The following is a 20,998-nucleotide window of genomic DNA, read 5'->3' as shown; positions in this document are numbered from 1 at the left end:
GCCCACACAGGAAGAAGAAATCAAACAAAAACAGCTTTAGAGCCCAGTCCAAGAGTATTTTGTGTCAGGTAAAAGGGCCAAAAACCAAGACCAGACCAGGCCACAACAAGCCTTTATTAGGGGAATAGATCTGCCGGGCTGTCTCTGAACAAAGGAGAGACAAAAGAAACATGGCTGGGGCGGGGAGAATCTTTTATAGAGACTGGGGTGGGGTTTGTAGGGGATGAGGTGGGGTTGAGTCAGGTAGTGACTAGGGAATGGAGGAGCCGGTGATGTCACTAGGTGGTAGGAGGTGAGTATTAGGTTACTTTCTAGGGGGGAACAGGGGCATGCTGGGAAGAAGGGTTTATTCTTTGGTGGGAGCAACCATCTTGGCATGATGTCACACAGGGGAGGGGCCAAAGCAGGATAGGAAGAGGGCAGCTACTATACATAATAGCTGCTGAGGTGGTGGGAGACCTATCATTTTGGTTTTGAATGCTCCCTACTGAAGGAGTATCGTCTTTCTCTTCCCCGTTTCTCCACCTTTAAATAAACTGCTCTTAAACTTGGCTTAATTCTGTACTGATATGGGGAGCTGTGTTTTCCACCAGAGCCATGGCTTACAGCCCACATCCAGCCATAACATTCCCATCCATCACCAAGTCCTTTCAACTCTGTGCCCCAAAATATATCATGAACATATGTACTTCTCTTAAAGTTTCTGGCACATGGATGAAACAAAATAACTATGAACAGTGAATGCATGAATGAACTTTCCTGCTAAAGCATTCTGAGCTGCCAAAATTAATCACTTAAGTAGTTAATTTTGGTTCTTTTATCCAAATTTCCTTACAGTCTTATTCACATTGCAGGGAAAGTAATCTTTTGAGAACTGCACATCGAAGCCAGGCATGGTGTAAGACGGAGGGCCTTACCAAACGCTCTGAGGAGCTGACTGCAGTGAAGCACACCCGGGAAGGAACACACCGGAAAGGAACACACCGGACAAGTTGGAAAGTAAAACAGACTTTAGTCTGGCCAGATGGCACTCCCAAAGCAAAGTAGCTTAGAGAGGTGACCGAGGCTCTTTTATAGGGGGTTGCAGGGGAAGTTAACAGGTGAAATTTACAGAAGAGGAACAAAAGTTAGTGGTCAGCTGACACGTACTGATGGTCAGCAGATGTTTGTAGATTGTTCTATAGATAGTGGTGTCCTAACATCAGTTTTTGAACAAAGAGTTGAGTAATTTACTTTGGGACCTTATGGCTGTGTAAGACCAAGGGCCTTACCAAACGCTCCGAGGAGCTGACTATAGTGAAGCACACCCAGGGATCCCAGTGGTGCCTCCAGAATGCAAGGCCAAGGGCCTTACCAAATGCTCCAAGGAGCTGAAGTGGAGCACACCCGGGGATCCCAGCGGTGCCTCCAGAATGTAAGACCAAGGCCTTACCAAATGCTCCAAGGAGCTGACTACAGCGAAGACCACCCGGGAAGGAACACACCGGCCATGTTGGGAAACAGACCTTTATTAGTCTGGCCAGACGGCACTCCCAAAGCAAAATAGCTTAGAGAGGCAACTGGCTCAGAGTCCGAGGCTGTTTTATAGGGGGTTGAGGGGGGTGGTTAACATGTAGATTTACAGAAAGAAAAGAACAAAGGTTAGTGGCTCACTGTCACATGCTGATGGTCAGCAGACATCCTGACTAATAGTCACGACCACCCTGTGTGGATAGTCAGCACATTTACAGATTGTCCTACAGATACTGGGCCCTGGGACATTTGGTTTTAGGGCAAACAGATGGCTGAGTAATCTTGCCCTATTACTGATTGTCCATTGTCCTGAGGCAAACACACTCCAACCATCAAATTTACAACAGAACCTAGGGGAGTAATTAACTTTTGAATCACACAGTCCCACAGCTGATACAGATCTTATCTAGTATCCGGGAGCTAACAAGCATCTTTTTCTATTTACTCACATTCAATCACAGTTGGTGCTAGGGGAGTTTTATGATTAGAGTTATGCAGTCCCACAATGGTGGCACATGCCTGTGATCCCAGCATTTGGGAGGCTGAGGCAGGAGGATCCCCTGGGGCTACATAGTGAGTCCAAGGCCAGCCTGAACTACATAGCAAGACCCTGTCTCAAAAAGAAAAACAAAAAAATCCAAAACAAAAAATGAAACAAAACAAAACCCCCCTGCACATTAAAGTGGGTCACTCCCTAGTTTAAAGTCCTTCACTCGGGGCCACTTGCCTAACATGTATCAGGGCTGGGTTTGATCCTTAGCATATTTTTTAAAAATTCACTTATTTCCCAATGCACTTTGGAATAAAATTCAAATGCTTCATTATGCATTACGATGGCAAGTAAGGCCATTTATGTTCTGTAACTTTCCTATCTCTTTGACATTTTCTTTTGCCCCTCTCTTGCATCCTAAGGATGCTGCAACTTTTTTAAAATTCAGCTTTAGAGATTTAAGTATTGATTTTTCCCCCCTGGAATGGCAGTTAGTTGGTTCTTTAAGGTTTCTTTCTTTTTGGGGGGGGGGTTGAGACAAGGTCTCACTATGTACTTCAGACTGACCTTGAATTCACTCTGTAGCCCACGCTGGCCTGAAACTAGCAGTGATCTTTCTGCTTCAGCCTCCCGAGTGCTGGGATTATAGGTGCACACCACCATGCCTAGCACAAGATTTACAGAGATCAAATCCCCACTATATTTCTTGGGTATGTATGTCACAATTTAATTTCGGGTTTCCTATTTTTTTCCTCTTTTGGTACCGGGGATCGAACTTGGGACCTTATGCTTTCGAGGCAGGCGGTGGAACCACTTTGCTAAATCCCCGGCCCTTTCCTATTTTTAATTTGTATTAGTATGTTTGCGATACAGAACTACATTCAGCATGGGGAATTGGTATATATACACATATCACATCTTGATCATCTTTACTTCTCCTTTCCTCTTGCCACCATTTAATTTCAAATAACTCCTTGTCTATAAATTTTTCAGTTTGGGTGAGGCTGGCTCATGTTGTTTACCTATTTTCTTAGTGTGAGCAACTTTATGGCAGAGCCCTAAATCATTCATCTGTCAATTTCCAAGGTGATCTAGTGCATGGTTTCTTTTTTTTTTTAATCTGCTTTCTGGAAAAATCAACAGGTACATGGATAAAGATGGGAATGAGAGAGGAAGAGAGGGTGTAGCTAAGTAGAGCAGGAAGCCAACATAGGGGACGAGGAACAGGCACTTTACAAGTACCAAGGCTTTGCCTCCTCAAGTGACGTCAGAGTCGACTTCAAGAAGCCGATGATGGACTCTCGCGAGAGGAAAAATTGGCCGCGCGCAAGCGCACGGCTGTCTGGACGCAAGCCTTCTCCAAGCCCCACCCAGTGCTCGTCCTCATTCCCACCTTGAACGAACCGCTGGCTCGCGTGACGTCATGACGCCGTGCGTGTCTACAGCGGCGGCGCAGGGGGCGGGCTCGCAGCGAGGCGCCGGAGGAGGAAGTGGTGTGGTTGTTGCTCTCTCAGAGACCACCGGTGGCTCACTGAGCGCGGAGTGGGTCTGCGGTCTCTGCCGCCGCGTCACGGTCTTCTTCTCCTGCCCTCCATGTGCCCCGGCGCCGCGGCTTCCCTTCCTCAGGCCACCGTTTATTCCGGGGTCTATGGAAGTAATGGAAGGACCCCTCAACCTGGTGAGTGTCCCGCTGAGCATTGTGTCTTCCCCGGGTGCCTTTACCTCAGGAGTCGGGTCGCCTCCCCGAGTGCCCACAGACCCTTGAGGTAGAGAGGCGGCTTCGACAGGGCTGGGTGTAGAGGCTGAGGGGCGCAGGCGGGCCCTGACCCCACAGCGCCTCCGGGCAGTGCGCCCCAGACTTTGCCCTTCTGGGGGCTGCCCGGGAAACGCCTGCCGCCTCCTCTCTGAAAGGCCTCCAAGAGCCACGTAGCCACCTCCCTGCTGGGGGCACTGAGCCGGCCGGGTAGAAATGGTGTGCAATACTGATTATAAATTCTAGCACAGGGGCCCTGAGTCTAAGCCTCCCAACTTTGGAGAGATGGAGTGATAACCTCCTCGGCCCCATTTTTGTCTTTGCTACTTACCGCTTATAGTCAGATGCGTAAACACGCGTAAGCCAGAATAAGTTAAGAGACTGGAAATAAACAGGGCCGTTCCTGCCTTTAACTCAGCTCAGTGGCTTTATGCATCTTGATGTTCTCAGCAAAAGTACTAGTAGCTTAATTCCTTATTTTTTAGGTAATAAGAAACAGCTATTTGCAGACTGGCCACTGTATCTTTTCCTTTCCTAGAAAAGACGCAAATTTTGCATACGAAATTTAGATTACATAATGTTGCGAACATGAACTTTTCAGTCACAGGTTTTGCAGTTCATTTATCATGGTGGGATTGAGAAAAAAGGAGTATGGAGGGTTAGTTCTGAAAGAGCACTGTTTTAATTAAAACTATACAGAGAAGCAATAAAGCCTGGTGGTTTAAGAGTATAGATTCTGTAGCTGGATTGCTTGGATTTGAATTCTGGCTTGGTCACTTAATAGCTGTGTGACCTTGGGCAAGTTACTTGGCCTCAGATTTGTTGTGAGGATTAGAGTAAATAGGTGTAAAGCTTATAATTACTTGCATACCTGTAAACCTAACACTCAGGAGGCTGAGGCAGGAGGATTGTGAATTCAGGGCCAGTCTGGACCACTTAAGGAGACCCTGTCTCAAGAAAACCAAAAACAATTTTAAAAAACCCCTCCTGTACCTGATAATATCTTACAGCGTAAGAGTTAACTATTGCTATAATGAGACCATAAGCCCTTAATTTAAAATCCCATTTATGGAATAAATGTTTGAATCTGTTCAGCTTCTAAGCAGCTTTAAAGTCTGATTCTGTCACCTACAGCTGTGGTTCCAAATCAGTGGTGCCAGTTTAGCTGCTCTGTAGAGCCCCTCCCAGCTGTGTTAAATTGGGCCCTGCCCCCATTTGTAAGATTTGTTTACACTTAAGGACAATTGGACTACATTAGTGAGGTTTGTTTTTTTTTTTCTCTTGTTTTTAAGGTAACAGTTTGCAGTGAAACATGGATGGCTCTATACTGAAATTTCATGGAAACATTACTAGAAATAACCAGCTGTTTGGAAAGTGACCATTGGTTCCATTCCAAATAGCTTTAGTTTTTTTGGCTGCAGGCTGTACCACAACCCCAGCCAAGTGCTTCACAAGTGTGTGGTATTTTAAGAGAAGACTGAAACCCAGTGACAGTGATAGGTGGAGCACAAAATCAGTTTTTATCTGATCTCTAGACTAGTGGTTTATTATATGGAACAGAGATTGATGTTTATTTTTGCCCTCTTGCTTTTTTTTTTTTTTTGTGGTACCAGGGATCAAACTTGGGTCCTTGCGCTTGCGCAGCAGGCGGCGAAACCACTGAGCTACATCCCCAGCCCCAATGTTTGTTTATTTTTATTCTGGTACTGGAGACTGAACCCAGGGAGCACTAAGCTATATTCTTACCTCAGCCCTCCTCCTTTTTGAGACAGGATCTTGCTAAGTTGCCCAGACTGGCTTCAAACTTTGCTGTCCAACTGCCTCAGCCTCCCAAGTAATTGGGATTATGGCCCTCCACCACTGTGCCTAGCTAGAAGGTTGTCTCACTCTTTCATGTCAGGGGACATGCCACTTAGTATCTAGTTGACTTAGCATGAGAAATAGTTCACAATTCTATGATTTAATGAGTGCCTCTGAAAATCCCACTGTATACAGGTTGTATTTTCTGAAGACACAGTGTAGTCCAAATTCATTGTATAAGGATTTTTTTTACAGTACCTAGATTTATAATCATATGTCCTCAGAGCATCCTTAGAATTTAGTAAGAACTTTTTCCTACCTTTACAGATGGATTAGCCTAGACTGAGAGAAATTAAGTAATGTACATTATGGATCACCACTCATTTTGATAACATGACCTCTTTCTAGCAGTGTTTCTATGTAAGTGTACTCATATAATTTTCATTTCAACATAGTCTGTATATTGAACTATAGATTCTGTGTCAGCATTTCATAGCTCTTCTGTAGTATTGTATGTTAGGTTTGCAGTAAGGACCTGTGGGCTTATTTCCTCACAATGAATTTTGAAGATATGGAAGCGACTAGCTTGAAATACTAATTTTTTTTTTTTTTAGTACTGGGGATCAAATTGGACCTTGTGCTTGTGAGCCAGGCAGCAGAACCACTGAGCTAAATCCCTGGCATAGTTCTCTAATTTTCAAAGCTGGTCAAAGGAAAAATAAGAAATTGTACATCTATTGAAAGAAAAGATATTTAGACTCTATAAGTTTGTTTCATCAAGATTTTTTATTTCTTGTCAACCCCCCTCCCCCTCTCATCGGTGATTGAACCTAGGGCCTTCACACTGAGCTACATCCCCAGCCCTTTTAAATTTTTCGATTTGCCCAGGCTGGGTTTGAATTCGTCATCCTACTGCCTCAGCTCCCCGAGTGCTGGAATTATAGGTGTGTACCACTGTGCCTTGGTTCTTGTAACTTTTAATATGGAAAAATTGTAATTTGGAAAATTACTTAGTATATATTTAAGCATTTCTTTCCATGCATTTAGTTTTGGAAAGGTGAGTTGGTAGGAAGTGTCAAAACTTAAGTGAGATAATACGTAATTCTTTGGTTTGTTGGTTGACAATTTGGGAAATGATGTCAGGTCTTAATTTATACATGACCATTGTTCACACTTTGCTTACCTAAGCTGCAGAGGGCAATGTCCAAGAAAACTCATGGCCAGGTTGTTTCCTGTGTCTGGCTCTCAGGAGTGCTGTGTGGCCTCTGCATGCGTTTCTGAGCTTCCCTTTGGAGAGGCCGATTCTCCCTTCCTGTGAGGTGGTTAATGAATCCTGTTTTCAAGCTACTCATACAGTCATGGTCCAAGGAGTGACCCTGTGCATACCTGGAATCTTTGCAACCATGACATGTTAATTATATTGGTAGTAAAAATCCTTGAGGTAAAAGTCAGGTGTTTAAAAGTCCCTTCCTTTTTGCCCTGAAAAATTTCAGGGAAAATTTATTCTGTATCACAATGGAGGCCAAGCTCAGTGGAAGCTCTCTGGGGAAAAGCAATAGGGCACCAAAGTATACCCAGCAATTACTCAGTTGTGGGATTGGCATTGGAAACTTTGTCCTTTGCATAGCTGTATCTGTATTTTACAGATGAAGACATTGAAATGCATAATACATTGTATTCAGTGGAATTTGAAAGCAAGAGTCTAAATATATTAATCCTTTTATTAATTATTTTAACTAATTAATTTGTTTGGATTTTTTTTTTTTTTTGGTACTGGGGATCGAACTCTGGACCTTGCACCTGCAAGGCAGGCACTGGAACCACTGAGCTAAATCCCCTACCCCTATGTTTGGATTTTTTTTGTTACTGGGGATCGAAATTGGATCCTTCCTCTTGCAAGGCAGGCGGCGAAACCACTGAGCTAAATCCCCGGCCCCTGGATTTTTTTGAGATAGGTTCTCACTGTGCAGTTCAGACTGGCCTTGAACTCCTGGTGATTCTCCTGCCTCAGCCTTCTTTTTTTTGTGGGGGTTTTTTCCATTAAGTTTATTGGTACATTTTAGGTATACAATACAGTTACATTCATCATTGGGATTTTATACCTTTACATGATATATCTTGGTTCTTTTTTTTTTCCCATTCCCCAGCCCTCCCTTCTACCCCCTCCACATTTCCCTATTTACAAAGACTTTGTTTCCATTTTTTCCTTTTCTCATATCTTTTCCCTTCTTTCCTATCCCACTTTCCCTACTCCTTTAGACCTTTTCTTCCTATTTCACATTATCAGTTATACATTTTGAACCTTATTTACACTTTCAGTTTTTCACACTGGAGAAACTATTCGGTATTTACACATGTGTGTCCTATTTACTTCACTTAAGAGTATGGCCTCAATGTGCATCCACTTAGCTATAAATGTCTCTAGTTTCTCATTCTTTTTGAGTAGTACTCCATCTTATTAAAAATAGCACATCTTTATCCAGTCTCCAGTTGATGGGCAATTAGGCTGTTTCCAAGTTTTAGCTATTACAAACTGTGCCACTATAAACATGGGTGCACATATATCACTGTGGTATGATTCTTTTAATTCTTTTGGGAAGATACCCAGCAGGGGGATATCTGGGTCAAATGGTACCTCTGATCCTAGTTTTTTGAGGTATCCTCGTATTGATTTCCGCAGTGGTTGCACCAATCTGCACTCCCATCAACAATGGAGAAGGGTTCCTTTCTCCCCACAACCCCGTCATCATTTGTTATTAGTTGATTTCTTGATAGCAGCCATTCTTACTGGGGTGAGGTGGTATCTCAGTGTTGTTTTTGTCTGCGTCTCTCGAATGACTAGTGATGTTGAACATTTTTTCATATGTTTATTTGCTGCTTTTACTTTGAGAAATGTCTGTTCATTTCACATGCCCATTTTTGAATTGGGTCTTTATATTTGGGGGTCTGATTTTTTTAAAGTTCTTTATGTATTCTAGATAGTAGTTCTTTGAGGAGCAGTTGATAAAATTTTTTTCTTACATTGTAGGTTGTCTCTTAGCTCTGTTGGTTTCTCTTGCAGTGCAGAACATTTTTTAAATTTTTTTTTATTTTTTTATTTTTGCAGAAGCTTTTTAATGAGATGAAATCCCAGTTGTTTCTTTGTGCTAGTTCCTGTGGTACTGAGGTTTTGTTCATAAAGTCTTCCTACACCAGTGTCTTTGAGAGTTCCACCTAACTTATCTTCCAACAAGTTTAGTGTTTCTGTTTTAATATTTAGATCTTTAATCTACTTTGATTTTAGTTTAGTGCATGGTGAAAGACAGGGATCAGTTTTTTTTTTTTTTGGTTCTGGGGATTGAACTCAGAACCTTGAGCTTTCAAGGCAGGCAATGGCACCACTGAGCTAAATCCCTGGCCTGACAGGGTCTAGTTTTAAATCTTTGGCAGGTTGAAATCCACTTATTAGACTATCATTCCTCCAGTGAGGATGGTTGGCTCCTTTGTCAAAGATGAGGTAGCTGAGTATGTCTGGAGTTTTTTCTGCATCTTCTAATCTATCCCACTGATCCTCGGGTCTGTTTCTTTGCCGGTACCATGCTGTTTTTATCACAGTAGCTTTGTGGTATAGTTTCAAGTCCCGGATTGTGATACCCCTGTCATGTCTCTGTTGCCTAGAATTGCTTTTGCTATTCTAGGTCTCTTTTGGTTCCAAATGAATTTTTGGATTGTTTTCTCTAGTTCTGTGAAATATCCTGTTAGGATTTCAATTGGGATTGCATTGAATCTATGTAGCAGTTTTGGAAGTATTTCCCTCAGCCTTCTGAGTGCTGAGATTACAGGTGCGCGCCATTATGCCCAGCTGTATTGATCTTTATATTAGGCAGTTTTTGTTTTGGGGGGCGGGTTTTGGTACTGAGGATTGTGAACTTGGGACCTTGTGCTTGCAAGGCAGGCAGCAGAACCACTGAGCTAAACCCCCGGCCCTGGCAGTTTTTCTTTTAAGGCAGTATTATTTACCCATCTGCCCTGACACACAAGATTTCTCTTTTTTTTTTTGGTACCAGAGATCGAACTCGGGTCCTTGCGCTTGTGCAGCAGGCGGCAAAACCACTGAGCTAAATCCCCGGCCAAGATTTCTTTTTTGATAGGAATTGAACTCAAGGCCTTCACATTGAGCTATATCCCCAGCCCTTCTTTATTTTGGAACAGGGTCTTTCTAGGTCACTAAGTCACCCAGGCCATGCTTGAACTTTGGATCCTCCTGCCTCAGCCTCTCAGAGTGCTGGTATTACAGGCCTGTGCCACACCTCTCACAATGAGAAATGTTTACAGAATGATGACATAGGTGTACATAGTCCTGCAGAGCTAGTAAATTATAGAAGGTGCCTCCTAGAATTATGCAAAACTACAAACAACCAAACAAGCTTTTGGTATAGATGATATACTTTACTATTTAGTAAAAGATTTTTTTGTTATTTTGCTTTTTTTGTTGTTGTTTTGTTTTGCTTTTTTGAGACAAGATCTCACTGTAGTTCATGATGGCCTTGGACTCACTGTGTAGCTCAGGCTGGCCTCAAACTTGCAGCAATCTTCCTGCCTCAGCTTCCCAAGTGCTGGGATTACAGGCACGTGCCACCACACCTTAGTATTAAAATTTTATGCCAGATATGATGGCTCATGCCTATAGTCCCAGCATTCTTGGAAGCTGAGGGAGGAGGATTCCGAGTTGAATCTGAGGCTGGGCAACTTTGCAAGACTGTCTCAAAATAGTGTAAAAATTAAAAAGGGTTGGGTGCGAAAGCCTTGGGTTCAAGGCCCAGTACCACATACACAAATTTAATATTTTTTTTAATGCTAGTTGTGATCCACTGAATTATGAACTCACTAGTGAGTTGTGTAATGTAATGTGAAAGATGAAGCATGAGATTCTCACTGTCTTTGTAGGAGATAAAAGAAAACAAGGTAAACTGGAAGCTGATGAAAGAAAAAAGTGCAGGGAGAGCTGCATGTAGAGGTTGATGTTCAGACTTTAAAAGAGGGCTTCCTGGGATTCTACCGTTTTAACACTCTGCTAAGTGTAGTTTCATTACACTAATTATATAGTCAGTTCAGTGCTTCTTGTTTAGAGGTGCTGTTTATTACTTGTCTGTAGGAGACTCGGGGAATTGATTGGGAAAGGGACCCGCTCTGCTCCCAGCTGGAGCACTGACCGTGAAGTCTGGAGTGTAGTGCATTTTCCTCTGCTTGCTTTTTGGTGTTATGTTTGTAAAGGTCTTTCTGTCTTTGAATACAACTCTCCTCAAGATCATAGAAGTTAATAAATTGAAAGCTGTAAAAGATAATACTGTTTTCCTTTGTGAAGAAAACAACATTGAACCTGTATTTTTAAAGCAGCCTGTAGAAGCAGTAAAGTATTATCAGTGAGAGTGGTTGCTTAGTAACCTAGTTGGAGTTAGGATTTTTGTTGGTTGCAGATGATGCAGATCCACTTCATATGTGCTTCAGCTGAAAGGGGTGATTTACTGGACTGGGGCCATGTGTGTGGGTGGACAGGGACGGTCTACCCCTGCATGCACACAGTGCTGCTCTGCCTCTTCAGGCTGGGCCGCTTCACTTCTCTCTGCAGCCCAGTGTTTCCACCTGGCAAGTCTCTGAATGCCATATCATTTGAAACTTTATTGACATTCTCTTCGGTCCTGAGTTTGAAAGTTTGAAGGATGGGATTCTTTAGGTGTCCAGAGAACAAGACAATATAAGAAAATGGCAACTCCCCATAGGAACGATATGAAAAAGAGCAATGCACAGAAAGAATTTTCATTGCAAATCTCATAGTATTTATTTATTTAGTTTTAGTTTTTTTGAGACAGGGACTTGCTGTGTAGTCCAGGCTGATCTTGAACTCACTGCAGAGCTGCCTCAGCTTCCTGAGTGCTGAGATTACAGGAGAGTGCCACTATACCTGGCTATCGTTTTTATTTTGAATCACCGAAGGAGTGTGTTTATGGACTTAATGTTCTTAAAAGTTAAGATTCTACCAGGAACTGTATTTAAAGAGACACTGGTTTTAAAATGTGAAATCTTGATGAGAGGTGGTAGCATACACCTATGATCCTAGCACCCTGGGTAACTGAGGAGGGAGAAAGACAAGTTCTAGCAGAGCCTGGCCAATTTAGCAAGACATTGTCATTAAAATAAAAAAAAGGGCTGGGGATGCAGCTCAGTGTGAAGGCCCTGGGTTCAATCCCTGTACCCCTCCCCCCAGTCTACAATGTGAAATCTTGAAAAGTTCTTTTAAAAATAAGAATTATTACTGCTGGACATGGTGGCACACACCTGTAATCCCAGCACTTGGGAGGCTGAGGGAGGAGGATCACTGAGTTTGAGGCCAGCCTGAACTACTTCGCGAAAGCTTGCCTCAAAAACAAAAATAATAAAAGTAAAAATTACTACCAAAAGTTCCAAAGTAGTTTTCTTACAGTATCTTTCGTGTTTAAAGTTCAGTCTAGTTCTTCCAAATACATTTTCATCCTCCTTTATATTCTGTCATAGTACTAGCATAATGATGGACTTATACAGTACTATGTCCTAGGCACCATTTTATTTATTTATTTTTGGTACCAGGGATTGAACTCGGGGACCTTGCACCTGTGAGGTAGGTGATGGAACCACTGAGATAAATAAATCCCCAGCTCCTATATACCATTTTAAGAAGAGTGATTCTTTAATTTTCATAACTCATTAAAAATTTTTATTAGTACATGTCTGCAGTACAAAATGATTACATTCATTATGGAGATTCAGTACATGTAAAAAAAAATCTTAATTCTTTTTACTTCCAACAGCTCATTTTAGAGAAGAGAGAACTGAGGCAGATAGATAACGAGGGTCATGCATCTATCAAAGTGTTCAAGCTGAGAATTAAAAACCTAGGCGTATATAATTTGCACTTGTTGGATGTCTGGTAAATTTTTTTTTTTTTTTTTTTTTTTGAGACAAGATTTGATATGCAGTCCAGGCTAGCCTTCAACTCACTGTAGATCCCAGGCTGGCCTTGAACTCTGGTGATCCTCCTGCTTCAACCTCCCAAGTGCTGGGATTATGAGTGTGCTCCAGCATACCTGGCTTAAATAGCCCTACTTATAAATGTACCTGTAATAATGCTTTGATGTGTAGCAAAAAACATTACTTATCATTTTTGTTTGAGAGGGTACCCTAAGCATGCTCTCCATCATTGAGCTATCCGGCCCCCCCAAGCCTCCATTACGGTTTTTGATACTGGGGATTGAACTCCGGACCTTATGCTTGCAAGGCAGGTGGCAGCACCACTGAGCTAAATCCCCAGCCCCTCTATTATGCTTTTAAAAAGTCTTATATATTATAAATCAAAGGAACTTAGAATGTCTGTCTTCTAGGCTCATCAACAGAGCAGACGAGCAGACCGGTTATTGGCTGTAGGGAAATACGAAGAAGCCATTTCTTGTCACAAAAAGGCTGCAGGTGAGTATTCTTTTTTAAGAAATATTGACTGTGAAACTGAAGAGCAGTTTCTTTTCCCTGGTATCTCTTACCACTTAGAATAAAAGTCACAACAAGCAGGGTGTTGTGCATGCTTGTAATCCCAGCACTCTGGAGGCTGAGATGGGAGTATGGCGAATTGAAGGCTAGTGTGGGCGAGTTAGTGACTCAGTGAGACCCTATCAGAAAGGTGGTGGTAGGGGATAGGAATGTAGCTCAGTGGTAGAAGACCCTGAATTCAGTCCTTGGGACCTAAATAAGTATATAAGAAAAAGAATACTTCCCTTCTTAACAAAGACCTAATTTTAATTTGTGTGTGTGTGTGTGTGTATGTATGTATGTGTGTATAAGACCTAATTTTATTTCAGCCAAGCAGCTTTGCATATGTTCAGCTCAGAAATAGTTGCACTGACCAGTATCTGCAGCTGAGTCGCAAAGCTAAAAGTGTTGAGGGTGGGGTTTTCTTCATGTTGCATCCAGAGTGAGTGTAGTTACCTCCTTTAGATCAAGCCCTGCAGTCCTCTACTGAAAGGCTGTTCTAGTCAGGGTTTTGCAAGGGAAATAGACTTAATACAGGACAAATAATTTATATGATTATTTTATGATACTTACCCAAAAAAGTCAAATACAGAGGAGTGCAGGAGATTAATTGCACACTAGAGGCCTAAAGAATCCAGCTAAGGGCCTGGATCCCAAAGCAATGTCCCACACAAATCCAGCTAAAGGCCTAGAGTCCAAGGCAATGTCTCATGCTTGTCCGTATTGAGGATCTGCATCCAGAAGGCCTAAAGGCCAGTGGTAGAAGCCAGAAAACCTATGCCAATAGGGTGAAGGATTTGTGCCATTGGGCTGAAGGATCTACGTTGGAGCCAGGAAGTGATGCTCACGGTAAAGGTCAAAGCTCCCCTGACAGAGCAGCAGCTTTTCCCAGTGACATGAAACCCCGAGCACCTCCTACAATGAGTTTACAGCCAAGTTTGCATCAGGAAAACCAACTGTAGCAAGCTTCTAGAAAATCAACAGCCCCGGATCTTCCCCTCCAGTTCTCTTTTTATGGCTATTGGCAACAATCCTCAGGTAGATCTTTGATGCCCAGAGCGTGATGAATCAGTTCAGCTGGGCAGTACAAGTTGACCATGAGTTAAACCACCAAAGGTCCTTCCTCTTCTTCTGTGGAAGCTGTGTTCTCTCCTGCTAGATTCTGCCCCTCCTATGTTATTTTACTTCTGAGATACAGACTACACAGTAGGCCTTGGTGAGGATAAATTCTCTTCAGTGGTTTTTGTTTATAAGTCAGTAATTTTCAGAGAGAATATTGTTTTCTTTTTTCTGGTACTGGGGATTGAACTCAGGACCTTGTGCTACTAGTGAGGCAGACACGGCACCTCTGAGCTAAATCCCTGGCCCTGAGAAAATACTGTTTTTAAAAGATTAGTTTTACTGGGCTGGGAATTTAGCTCAGTGGCACCGAGGCTGCCTTGCAAGCGAAAGGTGGTGAGTTCAATCCCCAGTACTAAAAAAAAAAAAAAAAAAAAATTAGTTTTACTGCTGAAGTATAACACATATAACTGGGCCCTTAGAAGACAACACATAAATCTGTATTTTTTATGGTGTATTTGATACCCTTGCCTAACATTAACTTGTCAACTCATGCTCTTTAAATATTTTCTAAATTGTATTGTGTTTTCAGACTGTTAAATTTGTAGTCACTGTAGAGACCGTATCCTGTGTGTAACTATGTAAGAAATCCATGTTGTGGATGGGTGCCACAGTTGTAGAATACAGAATCATACGTTAAAATGAAGTGAATCAACATGCATTGTATACTCAGGTGCAGGATGTTCTGAATAATAAAAGGGAAAAAGTTTCATTCTTAACCTGATCTTTGTCATTAAAGACCTAAAACTACTTTTGAATTTCAAATACCACCCTCCCCCACAACACACACATCTAAATTCTACCTGTTAGATCACATTAGCTTTAATTATGAAGGTAGACCTTAATGTAATTAGTAAATCCTCCTGAGCCCATTTGGAGTTTAGACTTAAAAATAGCTTTGTGTTGTGTTTTGGAGTAGAGTTGCAAATTGATGTGTTGGGGTGAATTCACTCTTTTCCAAATTCATTCCAGATTCACTTACAACAGGTGTTTTGAGAGGTATAGATGTAGATGTACTCTGTATGGAAGGAAAATCCCTTTAGAGATGTTGCAGGGACAGGTCAACACCTGAGAAAGACTCAGAGGAAGGAAAGTCTGAAATGAAAGAATTGAAGAAAACAAAGCCAGCCTCTTTGTCCAGCTGTCAAAAAGCAGAGAAAATGAAACCTGAGCCTGACCTTTACTCTGCATTACTATCGACATCTGGTCTTTGGAGCTATAGCCAGAATTGTCCATTAAGCTCTGCTTTCCATGTTTTAAGCTCTCTGTAGCCTACTTTTCCAAACTTTGCCAGGCTCCACCTGCAAACCAAGTCCAAAGCCTTCTGAACCACATTATCAGGTATAGTCACATATAGTAGCAACTCCACAGTACCAGTTTTTTGTGTTTTCTGTTTCTGTGACAACATAGGTGATAAAATTAGTTTTAAAAGGAAGAAAAATTTATTTTTTTAAATTTTATTTTATCCTATTCCCCTCCTCAAGCCCCCTCCCCTCCCTATGTACATAAGCTTCGTTTCCATTTTTTCCTTCTATTTTCACTTTTTTTCTTTTCCCTTCCTTTTCCTTCCCTCATTCCTCTTCCCATTTGAACACTTTTCTTCCCCTTTCCCAACATCCATTATACATTTCAGTCCTTATTTCCAATTTTCATTTCTCACACCACAGAAACAATGCAGTATTTAAACATGTATGTCCAGTTTATTTCACTTAAGAGTATGTTATCAAGGTCTATCCATTTAGCTATAAATGTCTGAAGCTCATCCTTTATGGCAGAGTAGTACTCCGTTGTATAAAAACACCCACATCTTTATCCATTTGTTTGTTGATGGGCATTTGGGCAGCTTCCAAGACTTAGCTGTTACACACTGTGCTGCTCTAAACATGGATTTGCATGTATTGCTATGATATGATGCTTTTAATTCAGAAAAATTTATTTTGACTCTTGGTTTCCAAGGTTTATTCCATGGTCACTTGGTCCTGTCTCTGTCGGGCTGTGCCAAGGTAGAAACCTCAGGATAAGGAATAGGGAAAAGCAAAGCTACTTACTTTCTGGCAGCAGGCCAGGGCCAGTATCCTCTTCAAGGGGCTGGCCCCAGTAACCTGACTTTCTTTCACTGGGCCTCTCCTAAAGTTTCTACCACCTCCCAGTAGTGCCATCAGCCAGAGACCAAGCCTTCAGCACGTGGGCCTTTGGGGGACATTCTGAATCCAGACCATAACAGCACTCTAGCAGTCAGCCCAAAAAAGAAAAGGAATGCTTTCCACATTACTATTTTAAGTCAGACAAATCAAGTCACTCAGAATTGATGGTCTTCATATATGACATATTATCCTTAGTAACTTACTTACAGTAAATATATCTACATATTCTTAAGGCTTTTAGTTACTGTATTATAGCCCAGCCTGATGATATATCTCAGAAACAATATGATAAATTTAGTTTTTAATGGAGGCCAAAATAATGTATTTCAGATATTTGGGTGGGTAGAAAATCACTGATAATCTCCTGATGTTTTCTAAACATAGTGAAATAAGACTTCCATAGGTTTTCATTTAATTTTAACCTCTCCTAAACCTATTTTTCTGATTAGATCATCTTCAATTCGTAGGTGTTTGTTGGGTTTTTTTTCATGACTTGGGATTGAACCCAAGACCTCCATGAGCTAGGCAACTGCTCTACTACTGAGCTGCACTCCTAGGCTTTTCTAGAAGGGTTTCGAAGCAAAATCTTGATTCAAGATGGGTTTGGGAATATTTACATTTGACCACCACTGACATCTTTGGAAAATCCTATCCTTTAAAAACTTTCCAGTTAATAGCATAATTGCTCATAAGACCCATTCTCTATATGGAGTATTAAAACTCTTCCTTTAATCTGATAATTACAAAAAAATGACACTCATATATTCATGTGCCTCTTTTTTTTACCAGCATATCTTTGTGAAGCCATGAAGCTGACACAGTCTGAGCAGGTGAGACATGTTCTTAATATAGCAAGGTCTCTTGTAGCAAGGTCTCTTGGACCCTTGTATGCTAAAACAAAATGTATTCCTCTAAAAAAGTTTTATTAAAATATACAAAATCAGTGATGTCCACCTGTAATCCAGCTATTGGGCTGAGGAAGGGGAATTGTAAGTTTAAGACCCGCCTGGACAACATAGACCTTGTCTTAAAAACAAAAACAAAGGAGCCGTGGGCTAGGGATTTAGCTCAATGGTGCCACTGCCTGCCTCGAAAGCTCAAGGTCCTGAGTTTCATTCCTGGTGCAAAAAAAGGGAGCCGGCCATTGTGGCATGCCTGTAATCCCAGCACTCTGAAGGCTGAGGCAGGATAATTGGTTCAAGTTTGAGGACAGCCTGGGTTGCATAGTGAGTTCAAGGTCTGCCTGAAAAAGAGTGAAAAACATACAACATACGTAAAATTGACAAGAGTGAAGTACTTTAGAAAGGAAATGAAAACTACTGTTGATGTCCCAGACGTGGCATCCTGAAACTTCTGTTCTTTTGCAGTTATTACTCACAGATCTCAGATCGCCAGATACTAAACCCTTTAAAGACCCCACTTGGCATCTTGCTGGTTATCAGCTTGTATTTGACCCTTATTTAGCTCACAGTAAATAAGCAGACCTGGCCAAGGGGAAGTTAATTGAGCTGTCCTTTGTTTGTCAGTGTAGTATAAATATCTCCCACGTGTCTCTTAAATTCCTATTCTTTTATTGTCTCACCAGGTGTGGTAGCACACACCTACAATCCCAGACTAAAAGGCTGGAGGGTTTCAAGTTTAAGCCCAGCCTGGGCAGTTTAGTGAGACCCTCTCAAAATAAAAAGGACTCCTGGGGATGTAGGTCAGTGTAGGGCCCCTGGGTTCAGTCCCTACTACTGCCCCCCAAAAAAGTTTCCACACTGACTTGAAATTATCTTCTGTGCTTGGAGAGAGCTTGCTTCCTAGGATTATTTGTTTGTTGGTTTGTTTGGGGATTAAAACCAGGGCCTTGTGCATGCTAGGCAAGTGTACTGTCACAGATACTTCCCCAGCACTTTTTCTTATTTTTTGTTTTGTTTTGTCTTATGTAGCCCAGACTGGCCTTGAACTCACAGTAATCCTCCTGCCTCAGCCTCCCACATGCTAGAATTAAAGGCCTGCGCCACCTTGCTCACCTCTCAGCTCTTTTTATATTGGTGTTGGGGTTTTTGTTTTTTGTTTTGGTACTGGGGATCGAACTCAAGACCTTAAACTTGCAAGGCAGGTGGCGGCAACACTGAGCTAAATCCCCAGCTCTTTGTTGTTTTTGGTTTTTGGTGTTTTTTTTTTTTTTTTTTGAGATAGGTTCTCTATGTAGTTCAGACAGGACTTTCCCAGGCTGACCTTGAACTTGGGACCCTTCTGCTTCAGCCTCCTGAGTACTGGGATTACAGATTCTTTTTGTTTTCAGTGGTGGGGCTTGAATGCATGGCTTTTGCATACCCATGGTATGCAAATGCCACCACTGAGCTACATCCCCAAACCTAAAGATGATTTCTGGATTATAAAATGCTAGTACCATTTCTCTGAGCTAAGGAGATAATTTCTGCAAGGTAAATTGGTGGCAGACCAAAAAAACCACTTAGTCTTCACACTGAACTCAGAGGATCTTTAAAAGTTTTATCTTTGATAATATAGAACAGTGGTGGTGAACCTAAGGCACACATACCACAGCAGGCTCATGGTTATTACTGGAGCTCAAAGGTTCACCATCACTGGCATAGAACCTGCTTATAAGTCAGCTACGTCGTACAGGTGTTCATTGAGCCTCCTGAACACCCTGCTTTGTGATATGTCTAAAGGAAGATTTCTGATCTTATGCAGCGGGTAGAGGCACATTCAGGAAAAGTCTGATTTAGCCTGTTTGGGAATAGGGCTTACAACTTTCTGAATGAGTGGTGTCTTGTGTATGAACAGAAATACACCTTTCTCTAGTTTATCTAGAAATATTCATTTTGAAATTTTTTATTTCTGTTGAACTGCAAAAAGTATTCAGGAGGGAGTAACAGTGAACATTACTGAAGAGACTTGAGTGTTAATTCTGCAAACTGTCCTTTCCTTCTGTTCACAGGCTCGCTTGTCACTGGAACTGCAGAGGGACAGCCACATGAAACAGCTCCTCCTCATCCAGGAAAGATGGAAGAGGGCAAAGCGTGAGGAGCGGCTGAAAGCCCAGCAGAACACGGACAAGGATGCAGCTGTCCATCTCCAGGCACCTCACAAACCCTTTGCAGAGGATGCTGAGGGCCAGAACCCCCTTCATTCTCAGAAGCACAGCCCTTCCACAGAGAAACACCTCCCTGAAATTCAGGGGGTTTTTGACAGGGATCCAGACACACTGCTGTATTTACTTCAGCAAAAGAGTGAGCCAACAGAGCCATGTATTGGAAGCAAAGCCCCAAAAGATGACAAAACAATTATAGAGGAGCAGGCAACCAAAATTGCAGATTTGAAGAGACATGTGGAATTCCTTGTGGCCGAGAATGAAAAATTAAGGAAAGAAAATAAACAACTAAGGGCCGAAAAGGCCAGACTTCTAAAAGGTTCAGTAGAAAAGGAGCTGGATGTGGATGCTGATTTTGTAGAAAAATCAGAGTTATGGAGCTTGCCACCACATTCAGAAAATGCAGCAGCCTCTTCAGCCTGGCAGAAGTTTGCAGCAAGTACTGGGAAAGCCAAGGACATTCCAATACCCAACCTTCCTCCGTTGGATTTTCCGTCTCCAGAACTTCCGCTTATGGAGCTCTCTGAGGACATTCTGAAAGGATTTATGAGTAATTAAGATGGAAGGTCAGTAGAGAGGTCAGAAGAGGAAATAATTCAGTAACACAGTTAATCCAGAAAAGAAAAATAAAGGGAAAACCACGTGCAAGGGCAGTCCTAGAAGTGTCATTGCCTGGCTTCTGTGGGGGAGAGGTACAGCCCGGGTGTGGGAACAGTCACTGTGAAACGCACTGTGGATCTGATTCACCGGCACAGTTAATGATTCCGACTTGGCAGACACAGCTCGGAGGTTGGCGTTCTCCTGATACAAACCAAATGGCTACCTGGAATAATATTTTCAAGCAACAATTATTTTTCGTATCTTCAGGGTTTAAATGTATAAAAGTATGTTATGTATAATTAATCTATAATGCCATAAATGATAATGCAAAACCTAAATAATACAGTGGCCTGAGGAGCTGCCTTGTATTTGAAACATGCTATTGTGCATTGACTGTATGCATTTTGTTATGCACATTTTGTTTAAAGAAGGTGTGTAAGAGGTACACCTTTCTAGATGAAACTCTGTGCCACACTTGCACTACTTATAATGATAACCTCAAGACTATCAGGAGAAATATTTAAATTTCCATTTTATGAAGAAAGGAACCAAATTAAGCTTTTTAAAAAAATTACCAGTTTACATAATTAATCGGTGCATTTTAAGTTCTGTTTGTTATATAATGCATCATTTGAAAATACCAAGGAACTATCCTTTGTTTTTAATGATGCGTGAGTGGAAGTAATGCTAGCTGGCAGTATTTGATTGTAAGAAATCAATAAAGTAATTGTGTTTTATACCTTTGTGGAATGTGATTGATGGTGTAAAAGCAGGTTACTCAGTGCCTCCCTCTGTGTTGTAAACTTTGAATAGGAATTTGAGCAGATGCAGTTGAATGATTTCTGTAGTGGGTTAAAGATTTTTCTTTGATTATTTTGTAGTCTTTTCCCGCTTGTAAGGAGGGTGAAAGAGGATAGAAGTTCCTGATGGTACTGGTTCTC

At 41.8% G+C, this 20,998-nt stretch overlaps 1 protein-coding gene across 2 annotated transcripts; it reads left to right on the top strand.

Moving 5' to 3' along the window:
* Window positions 1–3,444: 3,444 nt before the first annotated feature.
* Nrbf2 (nuclear receptor binding factor 2) lies at window positions 3,445–20,794 on the top strand. Of its 2 annotated transcripts, XM_004858257.4 has the most exons (4): window positions 3,445–3,680; window positions 12,950–13,034; window positions 17,144–17,184; window positions 19,305–20,794. In XM_004858257.4, exons 1-4 carry the CDS (start codon window positions 3,651–3,653, stop codon window positions 20,013–20,015), a joined length of 867 nt encoding a protein of 288 aa, XP_004858314.1. In that variant the 5' UTR covers window positions 3,445–3,650; the 3' UTR covers window positions 20,016–20,794. The 2 variants fall into 2 exon arrangements, with proteins under 2 accessions (XP_004858314.1, XP_012932651.1); XM_013077197.3 differs by lacking the exon at window positions 12,950–13,034 and having other exon boundaries at window positions 3,455–3,680.
* Window positions 20,795–20,998: the final 204 nt, after the last annotated feature.

This window comes from Heterocephalus glaber, unplaced genomic scaffold (genome assembly GCF_053883595.1).
Source record: "Heterocephalus glaber isolate CG9 unplaced genomic scaffold, H.glaber_assembly_v1.0 deba00001497, whole genome shotgun sequence".
Taxonomy (NCBI): Eukaryota; Metazoa; Chordata; class Mammalia; order Rodentia; family Bathyergidae; genus Heterocephalus; species Heterocephalus glaber.
Note: the sequence above shows the minus strand (reverse complement) of the source record. Positions and strands in the feature narration are given on the sequence as shown.